Here is a 22591-nt window from a genome sequence, read left to right as displayed (position 1 = left end):
AATAAAAAATAAACAGCAGGACCTGCAAAAAAGCAGGACAGGTCTGCCTCCTACGGACACTAGACAAAAACTGAATAGCCTTGTGCCTGTGGAGAGGGTATAGCCCAACGGGGAGGAGCCAACACTTTTTGTGTCTAGTGCCTCCTAGTGGTAGTTGGACATATACCCATGGTGCTGTGTCCCCCAATGCCATGCACGAGAAAGAAATATAATTTTTGTGCATGAGCCCTAAGGCAGGACAGATCCTCCAGAGTAGGCCTCATGCACTATACTTATTTTCTTTCCGTGTCCGTACAGTTTTTTTTGCGGACCGTATACGGAACCATTCATTTCAATAGGTCCACAAAAAAACGGAAGTTACTCTGTGTGCATTCCGTTTCCGTATGTCCGTATTTCCGTTCCGCAAAAAAAATAGGACTGTTCTATTAGGGGCCAGCTGTTCTGTTCCGCAAAATATGGAATGCACACGGGCGTCATCCATATTTTTTGCGGACCGCAAAATACATACAGTCGTGTGCATGAGGCCTAAGGCTACTTTCACACTAGCGTTCTGGGCTCCGCTTGTGAGTTCCGTTTGAAGGCTCTCACAAGCGGCCCCGAACGAATCCATCCAGCCCTAATGCATTCTGAGTGGATGCGGATCCGCTCAGAATGCATCAGTTTGGCACAGTTTGTCCTCCGCTCAGCAGGCGGACACCCGAACGCAGCTTGCAGCGTTCGGGTGTCCGCCTGGCCGTGCGGAGGCAAACAGATCCGTCCAGACTTACAATGTAAGTCAATGGGGACGGATCCGTTTGAAGCTGACACAATATGGCTCAATTTTCAAACGGATCCGTCCCCCATTGACTTTCAATGTAAAGTCAAAACGGATCAGTTTGCATTATCATGAAAAATAAATATAATTTTGTTCATGGTAATGCAAACGGATCCGTTCTGAACGGATCTAAGCGTTTGCATATAGGTGCGGATTCGTCTGTGCAGATACCAGACGGATCCGCACCTAAACGCAGGTGTGAAAGTAGCCTAAGAGACACTCTTTGTAAGGGCCGTTTCAGACGAGTTTGTGCAGTCCGGAAATCACGCTCGGTGTGTGAGCGTGATCCTCCGTTATGGACACGGTTCGTCTTGCAGGAGTGCACGGCATGTTGAATTCCAAGGCCCAATACTTTTCTCCTCTCTCCACACATACGTACTCAGAGACAAGGGTTCAGGTGTATGGGTGAGTTGGAAGGGATGGCTGTCGGCCAAGAACTAGGGAAGGTGTAAAGACACATTTAGCTAGTCGAAAATTAGGGCAATTATTAGGAAGAAGTTCCTAGGAATGCCCCATCCTGATAACTGACCTGTGTACAGTTGTCGCCAATCAGCTGATTAACAAGCAAACGTTCATTCGTAAAAAAAAAAACACTAATTCATTGTTTCTGGGCAGGAGATTGTCCTGTGCAGAATCAATAATCACTCCTCCCCATACAGAAGAGAAGACTTCTGCATGTACATGACTGTCTACTGCAGGGATCAGCAACCTGCGGCACTCCAGCTGCTGCTGCGAAACTACAATTCCCAGCATACACAGGTACTCGACTCTTCTTGTAACGCCTATGGAAGTGAAAGGAGGATTCTGGGAGTTGTAGTTTCAGAACAGCTGGAGTGTCGGAGGTTGCTGATCCCTGATCTACTAAGTCAGCCCGGGTAAAGAGGCCTTAAAGGGGTTGTGTCATCTCAAGCATTGGTGGCATATAGCTAGGATATGCCACCAATGTCTGACAGGTGCGGGTCCCACCTCTGAGACCCACACCTATCTCTAGAACAGAGCACGCAGTGAAGGAGAGCTGACCACGCCTGAGTGGCCGCCCTTTATTCGTTTCTACGAGAGCTTGGCAATTTTCAGAACTTCCATGGAAATGAATGGGCAGCGCACTGCACAAGCGCAGCCGCCTCTCCATTCACTTCTGTGTGGCTAATGAAAATAGCCAAGCACTACGGCCGCATATGCGCATTCAGCTCTCCTTCACTTTGCAGGATCCATTCTAGAGATAGGTGCAGGTCCCAGAGGTGGAACCTGCACCTATCAGACAATATGCCACCAATGCTTGAACTGACAACCCCCTTAAAAGATAAATATTAGGCAGGATTAGTAATTCTGCCCCAAGCATAAAGCAGAGGGTTGTCATACCCAAGTAACATTGGTAACAAGGGTTGTCATACCCAAGCTTCTTATATTTAGTTTCAAATGCATCACTTTAGATTCTCTTCCTGCCCTGCTGCTAATACTACTTTTCAGATAACGCACTTTTTTTAGCACTATTTTTTCTTGGAAAGGAATAGATAAATAAAGTATATTAGACATTTGCAGATATTTTTTATTCTAAAATTTCTAAACTAGACAAATAATAAGAAAAAAACAAAACCACAAAACAAAACAAACAAAAAAACAAACAAACCACAAAACAAAACAAACTTACATCTATACAACGCATACAACTCAGACAGAGCCTCACCAGACAGCCGGGGGGCTTCTCCACAGATGAACTACGATGGAGCGGAGCTCTCTCATTTTCATTATATACACAACTAGGGGAGAAACATAGCATTAATACAGCAGGATGTGAACACAAGCAGACGAATATGAGTCTATAGTAAGCAGCATGCAGCAGACGTGGATTCCCTCTGATTATTTCTCAGGTCAACCCTTGCCTTTGCAAAATACTCAGGGTATGTTCACATGGTTGTATTTAGACATGAAATCCAAGATTCCATGCGTTTTCCACACAGTTTTTTATGTTGTTTTTCATTTAAAGTGGGGGTTTTTAGGTGTGGATTTTCATGTATTTTTTTGTTTTTTTTAGAATTTCAATAGGAATTTCCATGAGGAATCAGTTGGTTTTACTTTCCATGACGCCGATTACCAATCCATATGATTTATCCTGAGGATTTTTTATTCAAAAACAACAGGAGGTGCATTGAGGGCGGATTCGTTCACCTGAAAAACATTGGCTAAAGGAGATTTTCTAATAGCAAAAAGAATCCCTGCGACGCCAAGTACTCACAGAGGCACATGGCCGTAGAGTTAAAGCGGTACCTGTAGGTATGGCCACATGTGGCGGGTCTGCTGGGGACTTTCTATAGCGGATCTGCCAGAATACCACAGCAGCAAAATGTGCACCAAATTATATGAATTTTTGCTGCAGAAATCCATGCCACGTCACTGCTGAAGCCAGTTATTGGTTGGAGTGAGCATGTGGCCATGCCTGTGCAGCGCTAGATGTAAACAGTGAGGGGACCAGAATATGGAGGCAGTGGAGGTCCCGAGTGGTGGGAGCAGGTAATGTTACAGAAGGATAATATGTAATTATTAATGAAGCTGAGGTTGCCACTAGGGGGAGCCGGCAGTGTACAGATTTAAGTAGCTCTCATTGAATTTAAAGAGGATATCCAAGAGTATAATATGAGCCTATGCCTATAATACATGACCAGTGCTTGTAGTTACCAAAAGGGCCCATTCACACGACTGTATGGCTGCCGTGCCCTTGTTGTAGATCACCAACAGCGGGTCCGCAAAACATGGGCACCGGCTGTGAGATCTCCGTGCTGGGATATAGACATGAATGGGTCCATGATCCGCAAGATACAGCAAAAGAGAGTACATGTCCTATCTTTTGCGGTGCGGAGGCACGGATTAGAAGCGCACGGAAACCCTTCTGTGGGCTTTCGGGTCTGGGTCTCTGCACAGCAAAAGATAGGATATGTCCTATCTTTTGCTGTATCTTGCGGATCGTGGACCCATTCAAGTCAATGGGTCCGCACCATGATAGGGAGTTCACAATTTTGTGGAACGCTATTTGCGGTCCGCAACACGGGCATGGTGGCCATACGGTTGTGTGAATGGGCCCGAACACCCCCAGATCAAGCAAACTATGTATTTCCATCGCATACCATGCACAGCTCTGTGTATTGGAAGGCTGCCACCCCTTCAGGCAGCTCATTGGTGCAGGAGTCGGACCCTCACAAATCTGATATTGATGGCCTTGATCTTCAGGCTAGGCCATAAATATTGTATACGTATGTAAGGGGCAATATGGGAGCGCAAAGGGAAAACAATAATTTAGAAATATATAACCGAAAAAAAACATAATGATGATGAATAATACCATATTATTAACCTGTTCAACATCCTAGACTAGAGAAGATCTAACTACTATTAAGAAAAATGAGCCAAACTCAATTCGTTCAAAAACTTTGATTTTAATGCTGTATGGAAACAGCATTTATAAAAAAAAAAAAAAAAAAAAGTTTTTTTAAAATCAACTTCGGATCTATGATCCAAAGATCAATTCGGTCAACAAACTGCTTCACTGCCTTAAACCAGCAGAAACATTAGGTACTACTAACCCTATACCAACCAATGCCACCACAGATATTACCATTAATCCTTCACCACCATGGTCCACAATGGATATTACCATTTACCAGTCACAATCCTAAATCACAGAGATATAGGCATATAGACCCACTCACTCTTGGGATTCTTCAATAGGAGACTTCTTCACTTTCTGGATCCTCAACCGGTCTCTCTTGATCGCTCTTTTCATCCTTATCAGCAGTATTATGCAGACCAAAGCAGAGGGGATGAACACCAAAGAGGACAGCAATATGACTGTGGTGAACTTAAAGGTGACACCTAAAGAGAAGAATTGATGATCTCAAAGGTCATTATAATGGAACAGCAAACACAAGTGATCCCTCCACGTACATTGCATGGTTCCAGGACAACCAACATTAACCCAAATTGTCCCCGTTGCTCCTAGAGGCTCATTTGCATATATTAAAACCTAATTTTTCTCAGCAATGCGGGCACATAGGAACACGGGACCAACACAGATGCCTTCAGCTGCCAAGCGCACATGTAACAGGTCAGCCAGTGTCATAGGGACAAACCTACTGACAGATGCTCTTTAAATGCTTGGAAGCCATTAAAACTGGCGAGTATTGTGATTTTCTTCTGTTTGTGGACTATGAATATACGGTCACAGCAATTGTAACTTGAAAATATAAACCCCAAGGCCTTCAAAAGTAAGGGGACCACTGTACATCATTAATGGGGTATTCCCCTCTTGGACATTAAGAGTACAGTCATATGTTGAAGGAAACGAAAATCCAGCACCTTGTATCTTGCTTGACGGTGTTTATTCCACAACCAAAGTGTTTCTTAATCATGACCTCCACAATAAATTTCAAACACAGTATATATATATATATATATATATATATATATATATATATATATATATATATATATATATATATAGGAACGGAAAAAAAAGGCTTGAAAAAGGCTCTTGTTTGGAGCTGAAACGTTGCCATCTGCATGGGTGATTAAAGACCAGTATCATTTTTACTTGGAGCGCTGTCCTTTTTTTCGTTCCTGTACATCTGGGGTAAGCAGCAATATCCCTGGACATAGCACCCACATTGCTTGTTTCCAGTGCCGCCGCTACTTTCCCATATATATATATATATATATATATATATATATATATATATAAATAAATAAAGAAAGTCCAACGGGAGCACCAACCTGACAAGTGGGTGCAATGTCCAAAAGGGGGGCAACGGCAATCCCCAATAGTATAATCGAATAGAAAGCAGGACTGCACTCCAATATGTGATGAAAAAATCAAAGCAGTTTATTCACCCATGTTAGGCAAAGTTTGCGACGTTTCAGCTCTTGCGAGCTGAAAACGTCGCAAACTTTGCCTAACATGGGTGAATAAACTGCTTTGATTTTTTCATCACATATTGGAGTGCAGTCCTGCTTTCTATTCGATTATATATATATATATATATATATATATATATATATATATATATAGATAGATAGAGACGTGAACATAACAAATCCCTCCCCTATTAAACTAGCAGGGCGGTGCTGGTCATCCCAGGTGTTGTAATTAAAGGTGCTCACAGAAATTTAAGTGCACAGAAACACATTTAAAGTTAAAATCCAAAATAAGCCATTATAAACAGACATTCCATAGTATAAAGTCCAGCAGGTAGAGAGGAGAAATAAAGAGAAAGACAGTTACGGGACATGAATAAATAAATAAATAACTCAATATAAATACATTGAGATATCCCAAAGAAGAAAAAAACCGCTCCATCTGAATACTCCTCTATATCTGCTGGCTACAATCCATCCCAGTTCAATTAGGCTGTATATTATTTTTCTTCAAAGTTGCAACATGGTATGATTTAATGCTATTAGTAGATGTACATGAGTTCTTTTCTCTGATTTAATCCTGCAGGGCTTCTGGAATTCAGTTTAAGAATCCAGAAAGCTTCTCTCTGGTATACAAGCTTGTTGAAGTCTCCACCTCTTGTGGGCAAAAACACTCGTTCTATGGCATAAGCTGTAAATGAAGATAAACTTCTGTTATGGGCCATGATAAAGTGCTTTGCCGCACTTGAGATGTTGACATATGCAGGGTTTAATATATAGTTGATATGTTCAAGCAACCTTACTTTAAATTTTCTAGTTGAACAACCAACATACATTAACCGGCATTCCTCACATTCAATAATGTATATAATTCCTGAGGTGTTGCAATTAATGTAAGTTTTAATATGGTATTTATTAGTTCCGTCTGAATCTTGGAATTGTTTTTTTGGGGTAACATAATTGCAAGCTCTACATGGAGAGCTGCCACATCGTGTAAAGCCTGTATATCGCAACCAGCATGTCCGTGATTTTCTCACTGAATTTGAACTGAAAAAAGAAGGAGACAGAAAAGCAGCCAAAGACGCAGGTCTCTTGGATACCACCCTGTGTCCTCCTCTTAATATTTTATATAATTGTGGGTCTTCATACAAGATAGGAATGCACCTGGATACCGCTTTTTCTATTGTGGAAAATTGATTACTGAAAGTTAGTACGAGTGTTGGGATATTGGTAGATTTATCCTCATGATCTGATTTAATTCTGTTTCCCCTCACAGTCATATGTTGTCTGATAGATGCACCTCTAGGGTCCACACTTATCACCAGAACAAGGGTGCCCCAATCATCGTCCCATCTGGTGAGGTGAATGCTGGCATGTGTGCGGCTCTCTCTACTCACTTCTATGGGAGGTACTGGAACAGCCGAAGACACTTCCTCGGCTAACTCCCAGAGCCGTCCAAAAACTTTAGGAAGCCATCCTTTGAGTCAAATTCACTATAGCAAAAACCATCAGGACTAATAGATGTGAATTGGGATAGTCCCTCTACCACGACCCTGTCTTCTCTCTTACTTTCCAAGGTTACTGTCAGTTTCATCTGTGGTAAGTTCCCGTGGACATCTGGTGGATTTCTGACTGTACATGTGAAGGTGCCGTTATCTGTGAGTTTCAGATCCTCCAACAAAATGGAAGCATCTCCCCCTTCAATGTTCCCTTCCCACTTTAGACGATCCTTGAAGGGTCCAACTGATGTGGGGTACGGTTTTGATTGGTAGTGCATGATCTAGGAAAAAGAACAGATTGTGTATGAAACTTGGGTGATGAGGGAGTTTTCCATCTGTCATCATGAATTAAAGGGGTTCTGCACTTTGTTTTAACTGATGATCTATTCAAGTGAGCAGAGCTTAGCCGCGCCCACGCTAGTTGATACTAGTCGTGACGTCACTGGGCCAGCGGCAAACAGTGAGAAGGCCGCGGCACTCCTGGAGCGCCGCTGCCTTCTCAAACAGCTGATCGACGGGGGTCCCGGGTGTTGGACCCCTGCCGATCAGAAGCTGATGATCTATCCAGAGGATAGATCATCAGTTAAAGTGCAGAACCCCTTTAAAGAGGACCTTTCACCGATTCTTACCCTATGAACTAACTATACAGATATGTAGAGCGGCGCCCGGGGATCTCACTGCACTTACTGTTATCCCCGGGCGCCGCTCCGTTCTCCTGCTATGCCCTCCGGTATCTCCGCTCACTAAGTTATAGTAGGCGGAGATACCAGTCCCTAAGTTATGGTAGGCGGAGTCTGCCCTAGCGCTGGCCAATCGCAGCGCAGAGCTCACAGCCTGGGAGGTTATTTTCTCCCAGGCTGTGAGCTCTGCAATGCGATTGGCCAGCGCTAGGGCAGACTCCGCCTACCATAACTTAGGGAACGGAGATACCGGAGGGCATAGCAGGAGAACGGAGCGGCGCCCGGGGATAATAGTAAGTGCAGTGAGATCCCCGGGCGCCGCTCCACATGTATGTATACTTAGTTCATAGTGTAATAATCGGTGAAAGGTCCTCTTTAAGGCTACATTCACACGTCCGTGGTGTGTTGCGGACCCGCAAATTGCGGGTCCGCAAAACACACCAGCCCGTCACCCCCATAGAAATGCCTATTCTTGTCCGCAAGCTGCGGACAAGAATAGGACATGCTCTATCTTTTTGCGGAGCTGCGGACCCAAAATCGGGGCCGCGCTCCGCAATTGCGGCTGCAGACAGCACACTGTGTGCTGTCCGCATCCATTCCGTCCGCATAGAGAATGAATGGGTTCGCACCCATTCCGCAAAATTGCGGAAAGGATGCGGACCCATTTTGCGGACGTGTGAATGGAGCCTAAGTAAGGCGGGTTCCTTCCCGACAGTCGGCAGCTCGTTGAGTGAAGGAGACTGCGCATTTACATGCAGCGATCTTCACAGTATAAGGATGAGGGGACGCTATTGCCGTCGCTCATCCTCATACAGAATCATGGTTTCTGAGCAGCAGATCACTGTTTAGACTATACAATCTGCCAGAAACTATGATCGGTGGTACCTGCATGAAAGACCGGATCGCCTGATGAACAAGCGTTTTACTTGTTCATCATGCGATCGGTGGCACATTTAGATGGGCAGATTGTCAGGAACGAGGATTCGCAGGAAAGGTCGTTCCCAATAATCTGGACAATTATTGGTTCGTCTCAATCGACCTTTAATAAGATTAAGTACACAAAAGACCAAATACACTTAGGGTAAATGCACACACATGTTTAGGATTGCATGTGGATTTACCGCACGGATTTGCGTGCGGAAAATCCGTACCTTAGGTCATGTACATTGTATTCTATGAGAATTTGAAATGGTCATGCACATAATGCGGATTTTGACCTACGGTAACGGATTTTAAAATCCGCAGCATGTTAATTTATTTTATTTTTCCTGACCGGATTTTCTCCATTCACTTCAATGGGAAGAGTAAAATCCACACCAATTGATGCGGATTGACCACACGGATTTCCCTGCGAACACCTGCGGATTTCAGTGCGGATTCTTCGCACATAAATCCTGAACGTGTGCATTTACCCTTAAAGGGAAAAACTTTTACTATTGTCCCGGCCAGATAGACTGGCGCTTTTTCCTATATTGTGCAAGCACGGCCACTGCTAATGTATTGCAGAGTGGTTGTAACCATGGAAACGAGCAGTGTATAATGTGATGGAAAAATTAATCAAGCCAGCAAAGGAGGCAATATGGACAATAACAATACATTAGTAAGTGCCTGGTAGATACTTTCTCTACAGGATAAATGCCATCTGTGAGACAATTCCTTTAATACAATTCTGAAAAAGAATTCTATAAAATCGATGGCTACCTTGGGTGTCAAGCCCATGTGCCACCCCTAACACCAGACCTGCTTGTATCATTTTCATTCCAGTCCAATGTGAAAGCCTTAGAGGCATGTTGAATTGTCACCATCTACACAAATCAACTGAACTAGAAATGTATCACATTTAATTCACACAAATAAAAAAAAATTAAAAAAATGCCAGAATTCGTTATTTTTGGTTACTGTAATTCTACCTCCTAAAAAATGGAATGAAAGTGATTGTACCCCAAAATGGTACCTATGAAAATATCAATTCATCCCACAAAAAACAAAGCCCTCACTCAGCTCCATTAGTGGAAATAATAGAAAAAGTAAATATTTATACCTCCCAAAATAAGGATAAAAGTTAGTAAAGCATTTTAAAAAAAATACCCCTATATATTCTTACGGGTGGTGGGAGTGGACACACTGCACCAAACAACCGGTTTGGCTTTGGGCTAAAACTGTAAGGCCCCTTTCACACGGGCGAGTATTTCGCGCGGATGCGATGCGTGAGGTGAACGCATTGCACCCGCACTGAATACCGACCCATTCATTTCTATGGGGCTGTTCACATGAGCGGTGATTTTCACGCATCACTTATGCGTTGCGTGAAAATCGCAGCAAGCTCTATATTCAGTGTTTTTCACGCAACGCAGGCCCCATAGAAGTGAATGGGGTTGCGTGAAAATCGCAAGCATCCGCAAGCAAGTGCGGATGCGGTGCGATTTTCACGCACGGTTGCTAGGAGACGATCGGGATGGAGACCCGATCATTATTATTTTCCCTTATAACATGGTTATAAGGGAAAATAATAGCATTCTGAATACAGAATGCATAGTAAAACAGCACTGGAGGGGTTAAAAAATAAATTAAAAAAATGAGCATTAAGTACAGTTACAGGACCTTTGATGACGTCACTCCGGTAATCACATGGTACGTCACATGATCTTTTACCATGGTGATGAATCATGTGATGGCTCATGTGATGACCGGAGTGACGTCACCACAGGTCCTTTACTCCGCGGTCAAGTGGATTAACCACTTCAGCCCCCAGTGCTTAAACACCCTGAAAGACCAGGCCACTTTTTACACTTCTGACCTACACTACTTTCACCATTTATTGCTCGGTCATGCAACTTACCACCCAAATGAATTTTACCTCCTTTTCTTCTCACTAATAGAGCTTTCATTTGGTGGTATTTCATTGCTGCTGACATTTTTACTTTTTTTGTTATTAATCGAAATTTAACGATTTTTTTGCAAAAAAATTACATTTTTCACTTTCAGTTGTAAAATTTTGCAAAAAAAACTACATCCATATATAAATTTTGCTCTAAATTTATTGTTCTACATGTCTTTGATAAAAAAAAAATGTTTGGGTAAAAAAAAAAAAATGGTTTGGGTAAAAGTTATAGCGTTTACAAACTATGGTACAAAAATGTGAATTTCCGCTTTTTGAAGCAGCTCTGACTTTCTGAGCACCTGTCATGTTTCCTGAGGTTCTACAACGCCCAGACAGTACAAACACCCCACAAATGACCCCATTTCGGAAAGTACACACCCTAAGGTATTCGCTGATGGGCATAGTGAGTTCATAGAACTTTTTATTTTTTGTCACAAGTTAGCGGAAAATGATGATTTATTTATTTATTTTTCTTACAAAGTCTCATATTCCACTAACTTGTGACAAAAAATAAAAAGTTCTATGAACTCACTATGCCCATCAGCGAATACCTTGGGGTCTCTTCTTTCCAAAATGGGGTCACATGTGGGGTAGTTATACTGCCCTGGCATTCTAGGGGCCCAAATGTGTGGTAAGGAGTTTGAAATCAAATTCTGTAAAAAATGACGAGTGAAATCCGAAAGGTGCTCTTTGGAATATGGGCCCCTTTGCCCACCTAGGCTGCAAAAAAGTGTCACACATCTGGTATCTCTGTATTCAGGAGAAGTTGAGGAATGTGTTTTGGGGTGTCTTTTTACATATACCCATGCTGGGTGAGATAAATATCTTGGTCAAATGCCAACTTTGTATAAAAAAAAATGGGAAAAGTTGTCTTTTGCCAAGATATTTCTCTCACCCAGCATGGGTATATGTAAAATGACACCCCAAAACACATTCCCCAACTTCTCCTGAGTACGGAGATACCAGATGTGTGACACTTTTTTGCAGCCTAGGTGGGCAAAGGGGCCCATATTCCAAAGAGCACCTTTCGGATTTCACAGGTCATTTTTTACAGAATTTGATTTCAAACTCCTTACCACACATTTGGGCCCCTAGAATGCCAGGGCAGTATAACTACCCCACAAGTGACCCCATTTTGGAAAGAAGACACCCCAAGGTATTCCGTGAGGGGCATGGCAAGTTCATGGAAGTTTTTATTTTTTGTCACAAGTTAGTGGAATATGAGACTTTGTATGAAAAAAAAAAAAAAAAAATCTGCATTTTCCACTAACCTGTGACAAAAAATAAAAAATTCTAGGAACTCGCCATGCCCCTCACGGAATACCTTGGGGTGTCTTCTTTCCAAAATGGGGTCACTTGTGGGGTAGTTATACTGCCCTGGCATTTTCCAGGGGCCCTAATGTGTGGTAAGTAGGTAAATGACCTGTGAAATCCTAAAGGTGCTCTTTGGAATATGGGCCCCTTTGCCCACCTAGGCTGCAAAAAAGTGTCACACATGTGGTATCGCCGTATTCAGGAGAAGTTGGGGAATGTGTTTTGGGGTGTCATTTTACATATACCCTTGCTGGGTGAGAGAAATATCTTGGCAAAAGACAACTTTTCCCATTTTTTTATACAAAGTTGGCATTTGACCAAGATATTTATCTCACCCAGCATGGGTATATGTAAAATGACACCCCAAAACACATTCCCCAACTTCTCCTGAGTACGGCGATACCAGATGTGTGACACTTTTTTGCAGCCTAGATGCGCAAAGGTGCCCAAATTCCTTTTAGGAGGGCATTTTTAGACATTTGGATACCAGACTTCTTCTCACGCTTTGGGGCCCCTAGAATGCCAGGGCAGTATAAATACCCCACATGTGACCCCATTTTGGAAAGAAGACACCCCAAGGTATTCAATGAGGGGCATGGCGAGTTCATAGAATTTTTTTTTTTTTGGCACAAGTTAGCGGAAATTGATATTTTTAATTTTTTTCTCACAAAGTCTCCCGTTCCGCTAACTTGGGACAAAAATTTCAATCTTTCATGGACTCAATATGCCCCTCACGGAATACCTGGGGGTGTCTTCTTTCCGAAATGGGGTCACATGTGGGGTATTTATACTGCCCTGGCATTCTAGGGGCCCTAAAGCGTGAGAAGAAGTCTGGAATATAAATGTCTAAAAAATTTTACGCATTTGGATTCCGTGAGGGGTATGGTGAGTTCATGTGAGATTTTATTTTTTGACACAAGTTAGTGGAATATGAGACTTTGTAAGAAAAAATAATAATAATTCCGCTAACTTGGGCCAAAAAAATGTCTGAATGGAGCCTTACAGGGGGGTGATCAATGACAGGGGGGGTGATCAATGACAAGGGGGGTGATCAATGACAGGGGGGGTGATCAATGACAGGGGGGTGATCAGGGAGTCTATATGGGGTGATAACCATAGTCATTGATCATGCCCCTGTAAGGCTTTATTCAGACGTCCAGGTGCGTTTTGCAGATCCGATCCATCTATCAGTGGATCCGTAAAAATCACGCGGACATCTGAATGGAGCTTTACAGGGGGGTAATCAATGACAGGGGGGTGATCAGGGAGTCTATATGGGGTGATAACCACAGTCATTGATCATGCCCCTGTAAGGCTTCATTCAGACGTCCGGATGCGTTTTGCGGATCCGATCCATCTATCAGTGCATCCGTAAAAATCATGCGGACATCTGAATGGAGCTTTACAGGGGGGTAATCAATGACAGGGGGGTAATCAGGGAGTCTATATGGGGTGATCACCACAGTCATTGATCACGCCCGTGTAAGGCTTCATTCAGACGTCCGGATGCGTTTTGCGGATCCGATCCATCTATCAGTGGATCCGTAAAAATCATGCGGACATCTGAATGGAGCTTTACAGGGGGTTGATCAATGACAGGGGGGGTAATCAATGACAGGGGGGTGATCAGGGAGTCTATATGGGGTGATCAGGGGCTAATAAGGGGTTAATAAGTGACGGGGGGGGGGGGGTGTAGTGTAGTGTAGTGGTGCTTGGTGGGACTTTACTGAGCTACCTGTGTCCTCTGGTGGTCGATCCAAACAAAGGGGACCACCAGAGGACCAGGTAGCAGGTATATTAGACGCTGTTATCAAAACAGCGTCTAATATACCTGTTAGGGGTTAAAAAAAACACATCTCCAGCCTGCCAGCGAACGATCGCCGCTGGCAGGCTGGAGATCAACTCTCTTACCTTCCGTTCCTGTGAGCGCGCGTGCCTGTGTGCGCGCGTTCACAGGAAGTCTCGCGTCTCGCGAGATGACGCATATATGCGTGACTCTGCGCAGGGCTGCCACCTCCGGAACGCGATCCTGCGTTAGGCGGTCCGGAGGTGGTTAAGGTGAGTTAAATAATTTTTTATTTTATTTTTAACCCCTCCAGCCCTATTGTACTATGCATTCTGTATTCAGAATGCTATTATTTTCCCTTATAACCATGTTATAAGGGAAAATAATACAATCTACAGAACACCGATCCCAAGCCCGAACTTCTGTGAAGAAGTTCGGGTTTGGGTACCAAACATGCGCGATTTTTCTCATGCGAGTGCAAAACGCATTACAATGTTTTGCACTCGCACGGAAACACCCGCACATTTTCCCGCAACGCCTGTGTGAAAGAGGCCTAAGGGCGTTATCCCAGGAAGTCCCCCAGGATTCACTCTTTAACCCGTGTACGGGAATCTGGACTTTGATGTGGAGAAGCTACCAGGCTGCTACCTCTTGAGATAGTCCCGGTGTGGTTGGCAGCTGATCCACAGAGGTCAGAGACACAGAGGGGTCAGGCAATATTCATAGGTTTGGAGACAGGTTAAAGTCCGGGCAGGGAGCATACAAGCAAATCCGTGAGACAAGTCAGAGGTCTGGGTAGGCGGCAGCAGGGCAATTTGAGAAACAGGCTACGGTCAAAGTTGGCATAGAAGGGTTGTCTGGCAGAATAGAACACCTTGGCTAGAATACTAGACACTAGGAACCTAAAGCTCAGGCACCCTCCCACTGGGGAGCATGCATTAAGTACCCAGGGACGACCAGCCAATGGCTGGGGAAGGATTTAGATGCGGGCACGCCCTATAGCACAAGACAAGGTCCTTACTGAGGGAGTGCACGGCCAGCGTGTCCAGGAGGAGAGTGGGACAGAGCCGGAGTGTGGCCAAGGTAAGCAGTGCGTCACCCCTGCCAGCAAGGAGAAGCGATAATCAAATATTGACTGTCTATCCTGAGGACAGATCATCAATATAAAAATTGCAGACAATTCCTTTCAGGCCTAAAGAAGTCTGGTCATCAATGGGTTAAAGAACCGAATAAAAACAGCACATATTGTACAATCTGCTAACTGAAGCTTGCAGTGATCAGATAATTACAACCTGCTCTGCATAATTATAGCAATGCAGCAGCCACCGATATTTGTCCAACACAGGTGCAGTATATGTTGGAAGAATTTCCAGTTTGTATGTTTTTCGGGACGTGTGGATTTTCTGTCCGTTCAAAAATCTGAAACAGGTACAGATATTTGTGATCCGCATCACGTCTGTCATTTCCGTAGTGCATTGTTTGCAGATTTTCCCCATCGAGTTGACTGGAGACACAACACTCCACAACAAAACCCAATCGTGGCAGATTTTGCTGATGATTTCCTGAGTATCTGCAGCAAAATGTGCATGTACTGAAAATGAAAAAAATAAATAAAAAATAAAATCAGCATATTCACTTATGAATCCCCAGAGGGTCCCGTCCGGATGCTTCCATGATCACCCGGTTTTGGTCTTGTAGCCTCCAGTGTTGACCTCTACAGTTTTTAAACAGGCTGCAGCAGACACATGGATCAACACTTCATCACCGGAGGCCAGAAAACAGAGACAGCCAGCGGACCCCAAAGGTTACCCTCCCCCCCCAACAAATTATAAAATGGCGGTATATTCTAGCAATATTTTATAAGTGGAGAGTGCCCCTTTAAAAGGGTTGTCCCATTAAGACACGTTCGGGGGGTGGGGTGTCGTCCTCCCCCGTTTGAAAGGAGCGGCAGTCATGCATGCCACTCCATTCAGCAATATGGGGCTGCCGGAGATAGCGCAGTACAAGCAATCGGCTATCTACACCAGTCCCATAGCGTTGACTGGAGCGGCGGACATGCCAGGAAACACAACACTCCACCCAAGTCACCTCCACAGCTAATTGCTGGCCTCAGCCGTGCACGGGATTGTCTCTGCTAAAGCCAGTGATTGGCTGCAGCAGTGACCTGGGGGAACAGAACATCACTGCTGGAGCCAAAAAAACAAAGAGCAGTAGTGAGGATCGGAGCTTAACGCAGGGACAAGCAGAGGAGAAAACGGGCAAGTACCCATTTTCCATGTTAGTCTGTTTACAGGGGTTGCCGAAGTTTTTATATAAAACTTAAACTACCCCTTTAAAAAGGGACTTGAACATGCAATCCTCTGATCACTTATACCATAGACTGTTATAGTATACTATCGCAGTCTATGGGATTTTTACAGGCATCCTATTAAGCCTTGTCCAAGGTTGCCATAGTCACCATTCTGAACCCCACAATGTCACCCCGGTGGCTTCAATTGGAGAACAGAGGAAGCTCTGCTCTCTGACCAATCCGTGGACGCATTACGGCTGGGAGTAAGCTACACTGCTCAAAAAAATAAAGGGAACACAAAAGTAACACATCCTAGATCTGAATTAATTAAATATTCTTCTGAAATACTTTGTTCTTTACATAGTTGAACAACAAAATCACACAAAAATTAAAAAAAGGAAATCAAATTTTTCAACCCATGGAGGTCTGGATTTGGAGTCACACTCAAAATTAAAGTGGAAAAACACACTACAGGCTGATCTAACTTTGATGTAATGTCCTTAAAACAAGTCAAAGTGAGGCTCAGTAGTGTGTGTGGCCTCCACGTGCCTGTATGACCTCCCTACAACGCCTGTGCATGCTCCTGATGAGGTGGCGGACGGTCTTCTGAGGGATCTCCTCCCAGACCTGGAATAAAGCATCTGCCAACTCCTGGACAGTCTGTGGTGCAACGTGACGTTGGTGGATAGAGCGAGACATGATGTCCCAGATGTGCTCAATTGGATTCAGGTCTGGGGAACGGGCGGGCCAGTCCATAGCATCAACACCTTCGTCTTGCAGGAACTGCTGACACACTCCAGCCACATGAGGTCTAGCATTGTCATGCATTAGGAGGAACCCAGGGCCAACCGCACCAGCATATGGTCTCACAAGGGGTCTGAGGATCTCATCTCGGTACCTAATGGCAGTCAGGCTACCTCTGGCGAGCACATGGAGGGCTGTGCGGCCCTCCAAAGAAATGCCACACCACACCATTACTGACCCAATGCCAAATCGGTCATGCTGGAGGATGTTGCAGGCAGCAGAACGTTCTCCACGGCGTCTCCAGACTCTGTCACGTCTGTCACATGTGCTCAGTGTGAACCTGCTTTCATCTGTGAAGAGCACAGGGCGCCAGTGGCGAATTTGCCAATCTTGGTGTTCTCTGGCAAATGCCAAACGTCCTGCACGGTGTTGGGCTGTAAGCACAACCCCCACCTGTGGACGTCGGGCCCTCATATCACCCTCATGGAGTCTGTTTCTGACCGTTTGAGCAGACACATGCACATTTGTGGCCTGCTGGAGGTCATTTTGCAGGGCTCTGGCAGTGCTCCTCCTGTTCCTCCTTGCACAAAGGCGGAGGTAGCGGTCCTGATGCTGGGTTGTTGCCCTCCTACGACCTCCTCCACGTCTCCTGATGTACTGGCCTGTCTCCTGGTAGCGCCTCCATGCTCTGGACACTACACTGACAGACACAGCAAACCTTCTTGCCACAGCTCGCATTGATGTGCCATCCTGGATAAGCTGCACTACCTGAGCCACTTGTGTGGGTTGTAGACTCCGTCTCATGCTACCACTAGAGTGAAAGCACCGCCAGCATTCAAAAGTGACCAAAACATCAGCCAGGAAGCATAGGAACTGAGAAGTGGTCTGTGGTCACCACCTGCAGAACCACTCCTTTATTTGGGGTGTCTTGCTAATTGCCTATAATTTCCACCTGTTGTCTATCCCATTTGCACAACAGCATGTGAAATTGATTGTCACTCAGTGTTGCTTCCTAAGTGGACAGTTTGATTTCACAGAAGTGTGATTGACTTGGAGTTACATTGTGTTGTTTAAGTGTTCCCTTTATTTTTTTGAGCATTGTATATTAAACAGCCGGCACTGGCTGCGTATGGAGTGGGCTTAGCTTTTGAGCCCGCTCCATACATACCGGGGCGGATGTACGACAGATATATCTGTCATGTGTCTTTAAGGGGTTAAAACAATAGAGTTTCTCTGCACACTTTTTACCGCTTGGCACACTGCCACACAGGAGGCTACACCCAAGACTCATAATTATCATTGTGATTTCAATGCATCATAATTATATTATTATTTAGTAAAAATAACAAACCATTAGCGATAAATGACGGAACTATTATAATTAGTGCACGTAAACGGTTCTTGTCCAACTTCTCCTGCAATTGTAAAGACGGCCCCATACACATTAGTGTATTGTCGACCGAGAACGGCGTTTGGGGAGCTCCCGATTCTCCCCCCGACATCATCTGCTCGGGTTGTGCAAACTGAATATTATTTTCACCCAATCTTTTTGTTCTCCCATTAGATAAGCCACTTCTAGGACCAGAAGTGATTGGCAGCAGCTTTCTCCCCATACATGCATGCTCGGCCAAACATGCTTTCTCCCCTCTCCTCATTGAAAACACATACATGCTCGGCCAAAAGAACGTGTATGGGAGAGTCAGGAGAGACAGCTGATCAGACAGCTTCATGTTTGTAGAGTTACATGACGAAAAAATGCCACCTGTATATCAGCACAGTCCACAACCGGAGCGCCACTATTCCACACAGGTCCCAATTATATCAATAATTCTGATGTGTAGCATATATTAAAAGTGAGCTTTTCAGTCCATACTCATGAATATCAGGTATTTCACCTTCTTATTACTTTTATTTTGCATATCCAAAAGCATAAATGATCAATAAGAGCATACACTATGAGGGACGCTAAGATGCGCTTATTGATCCTTTATGCTTTTGGATATACTAAATAAAAGTAATAAGAAGGTGAAATACCTGATATTCATGAGTATGGATTGAAAAGCTTACCTTAATCTATGCTACACATCAGAAGTCTGCTTATTTGATTTAAGGATCTAGGAATTTTAGTGAACAGCAAACTAAGCTGTAGAAACCAGTGTCAGGCAGCTGCTGCCAAGGCCAATAAGATAATGGGTTGCATCAGAAGGGGCATAGATGCCCGTGATGAGAACATAGTCCTGCCACTTTACACATCACTAGTCAGACCACACATGGAGTACTGTGTACAGTTCTGGGCTCCTGTGAACAAGGCAGACATGGCAGAGCTGGAGAGGGTCCAGAGGAGGGCAACTAAAGTAATAACTGGAATGGGGCAACTACAGTACCCTGAAAGATTATCAAAATTAGGGTTATTCACTTTAGAAAAAAAGATGATTGTGGGGAGATCTAATTACTATGTATAAATATATCAGGGGTCAGTACAGAGATCTATCCCATCAGCTATTTATCCCCAGGACTGTGACTGTGACGAGGGGACATCCTCTGCGTCTGGAGGAAAGAAGGTTTGTACACAAACATAGAAGAGGATTCTTTACGGTAAGAGCAGTGAGACTATGGAACTCTCTGCCTGAGGAGGTGGTGATGGTGAGTACAATAAAGGAATTCAAGAGGGGCCTGGATGTATTTCTGGAGTGTAATAATATTACAGGCTAAAGCTACTAGAGAGGGGCCGTTGATCCAGGGAGTTATTCTGATTGGAGTCGGGAAGTAGGGAAAATTGGCTTCTGACAGTTTCTTTTTTGCCTTCCACTGGATCAACTTGCAGGATGACAGGCCGAACTGGATGGACAGATGTCTTTTTTCAGCCTTATAAACTATGTTACTATGTAGAGTTTTATGGACATGTACATATTCGCTTTTGCTTATATTTTGCTGATAGGGGAGAGGGTTTGTTGCTTTGTTTTATCTGAACCAATGCTCTATTGTCTCACACCTCCCAAAGTAATTGGGGGACCTGAGATAATGTTCCAGCCATTGTAGACTTCACAGAGCAGAGCCAATAATGGCTACACAAGAGATGAAAGATTTGCATAGAAGAAGTGTTATCGGTGTGTATGTACACGGCTTAACACGCCTGATAGCAGCACAATGCCATCCAGCAGGCGGAACACAAACAGACGCTCAGTGCAAAGTCTGCTAAAGAATGTTCGTCTAAAAGGATTTGTCCAGGACGGCAATCCTCAGGATAGGTCATCAGTATGAGATCGGTGGGGGATCAGACTCCCGATCAGCTGTATGTTTGTAGGGGCCGCAGTGCTCGGAGGAACGTTGTGGCCCCTGCACAGTATACCAAGCACAGTGCCAACGGTGTCTGTGGGTATAAAGAGCCGAGTGGCATTCTGAAAATGTGCCGGGTATGATTAGTAGGACTTTTCTAGTTCGTAATAACCATTGTCCTGCTTACCAGAGGAGCAAAGTGTCCAAGAAGCCCTGATAGTAAAAGGGTTAAAGGAGTTGCCCCATGACAAACACACCACCCCTATGCGCAACGCTTGTACTCGGCCATCTCGAGCAGTCCCGTGTACTGTAGTTGAATGGAGCGCAGATGCGTAATGGCCCATCCGTTCAAACAGGGGAACAAGGGCCCCACATTTTTATGATCAGCTGGGGCCCCAGCAGCTTAACCCCTGCCGATCAAACCTCTGACAATCCTGTAGCTAGTGAGTAAGTGTTTGTCATGGAACGCTTAAGGTGGTTATACACTTTAGATAGACGTCAGCCAAAGGCTGGTTTGGCCAACAGCTATTCTTCCTGACCTCACCATACGCGCTTGGTTAGGCCGAGCATGCATGTATTTTAAAACGGGGGGGGAAGAGTGAAAGGAAAAATCTGCTGCCTGCTAGACACCTCAGCCTGCGGCTTATCTCTCTTGAGAGGACTGTATAGAGACAGACCACCTTGAAAAACGGAATGGTAACACCCAGTTGTCTATTTATTCCTATGTTTCCAGGAGGAATAACTGAGGAATAGACCAGCAAGAAAAAGATGCTCCAGTATTGTTATTTCATGGGAAACAGACGTGTCAGGAGGGAGGCAGCTCCTCTGTAAATTCATTACACCTAGTCCTTTATCTACTCACAGTGACCATGGGACCTCCTGCTTGAGGGCGATAGCTCCAGTCCACTGTTACTAATTCAGACGTCGAGTCCCTCGAGGAGAAGGCGCACCATAATTTAGCCGATTCTCCTTCAACCCCGTATACTTCGGAGTCCATTCGGATGTCTATACAGCCCACGCCGATAAAGCCTAAAAAAAAAAAAAAAAACACAACAAATCACATTAACGTGCTGGAGGACATCGTGCAGCGGCTGGTTAATTACTCAGCGCGCCGGGAATACAACAGAATCACGTACTGTCGGCGCTGATCAGTGAGAAATAGCTATTAAAGGGGTTGTCCAGGCTTTTAATATTGATGACCTGTCCTCAATATCAGATCGGCGGGGGTCCCACACCCAGCACCCCCACCGATCTGATATTGATGACTGGAGAACCCCTTTAATATCTATAGTACACTATGTGAGGGAGCAGAGTACGGCCCGTCTTCCCAGTCAGTTCTGCACCGTGCTTTATTAGGACGACGGATGTGCCTTAGCAACGCTCATTTAGGGCTCATTCACACCACCGTATTTGTGTGTCCGCATCCGTTCCGCAATTTTGCAAAATGGATGGAGGACCCATTTTGTGCTGTCCGAATCCATATGTCAGTTCCGCGGCTCCGCAAAAAAAGATAGAGCATGTCCTATTCTCACACAACCATGTCCGTATGGCATCCGTATTTTTTGCGGATCCATTGTAACAATACCTATCCTTGTCCGCAAAATGGACAAGAATAGGGCATGTTCTATCATTTTTGCGGGGCCACAGATGGACATACAGATGCGGATAGCACACCGTGTGCTGTCCGTATTTTTTGCGGACCCATTGAAATGAATGGGTCCTCATTCAATCCGCAAAAAAAAAAAACGGACACGGAAACAAAACACGTTTGTGTGAATGTAGCCCAAGGCTGCTTTTACACTGGGTTTTTTTAGTGCACTTTTGTGGTGTTTTTGCGGTACAAGCGCCAGCTCCGTCTATGGGAAAAATAAAGTACAGGACGCCGAAGGGTTATTTGCTCCTGGTGTTTTTGTTCATCAGGTGGTGTTTTTTTGTCTTCTTTTTTAAAACGCAACATGGTGGAGCTCTTAAGTTTTTTTATTCCAGATGTTTCCCACATCTCTTGCACCGTAGGGGAGAAAAAAAAATGCGGTTCACAGTCATTTAGAAAAAAAAAAAAGTTAGAAAAACAGTAGCCCAAAAAAAACAAAAAACATTCGGACATTTTTTTACTGGGAAAAATGGCAGTGCAAGCAAAATTCATATGAGTAAGGAGTCTAGGGACCCCAAGGCTTTCACACAGGCGAGTATTCCGCGCGGATGCGATGCGTGAGGTGAACGCATTGCACCCGCACAGAATACCGACCCATTCATTTCTATGGGGCTGTTCACATGAGCGGTGATTTTCACGCATCACTTGTGCGTTGCGTGAAAATCGCAGCATGCTCTATATTCTGCGTTTTTCACACAAAGCAGGCCCCATAGAAGTGAATGGGGCTGCGTGAAAATCGCAAGCATCCGCAAGC

The 22591-nt window shown here is 44.5% G+C and overlaps 1 protein-coding gene across 2 annotated transcripts in view; it reads right to left on the bottom strand.

Annotated features, from left to right (window-relative positions):
• LOC120996024 (myelin protein zero-like protein 3) overlaps positions 1-22591 on the bottom strand; it is a 42195-nt gene that overhangs the window by 9214 nt on the left and 10390 nt on the right. For both annotated transcript variants that reach the window (XR_005777709.1, XM_040425660.1), the window contains exons 2-5: positions 21049-21215; positions 7286-7496; positions 4516-4678; positions 2463-2571 (exon numbers count right to left, since the gene is read on the bottom strand). Coding sequence is in view for 1 of the 2 variants with exons in the window: in XM_040425660.1 (XP_040281594.1) it covers positions 2463-2571; positions 4516-4678; positions 7286-7496; positions 21049-21215 (650 nt within the window). In the remaining variant the exon portion in view is untranslated. The remainder of the gene's footprint in view (positions 1-2462; positions 2572-4515; positions 4679-7285; positions 7497-21048; positions 21216-22591) is intronic.

The sequence above is a fragment of the Bufo bufo genome, chromosome 1 (assembly GCF_905171765.1).
Source record: "Bufo bufo chromosome 1, aBufBuf1.1, whole genome shotgun sequence".
In the NCBI taxonomy this organism is placed as follows: domain Eukaryota; kingdom Metazoa; phylum Chordata; class Amphibia; order Anura; family Bufonidae; genus Bufo; species Bufo bufo.
The sequence above is the reverse complement of the archived record's forward strand: the minus strand, read 5'-3'. Positions and strand labels throughout refer to the sequence as shown.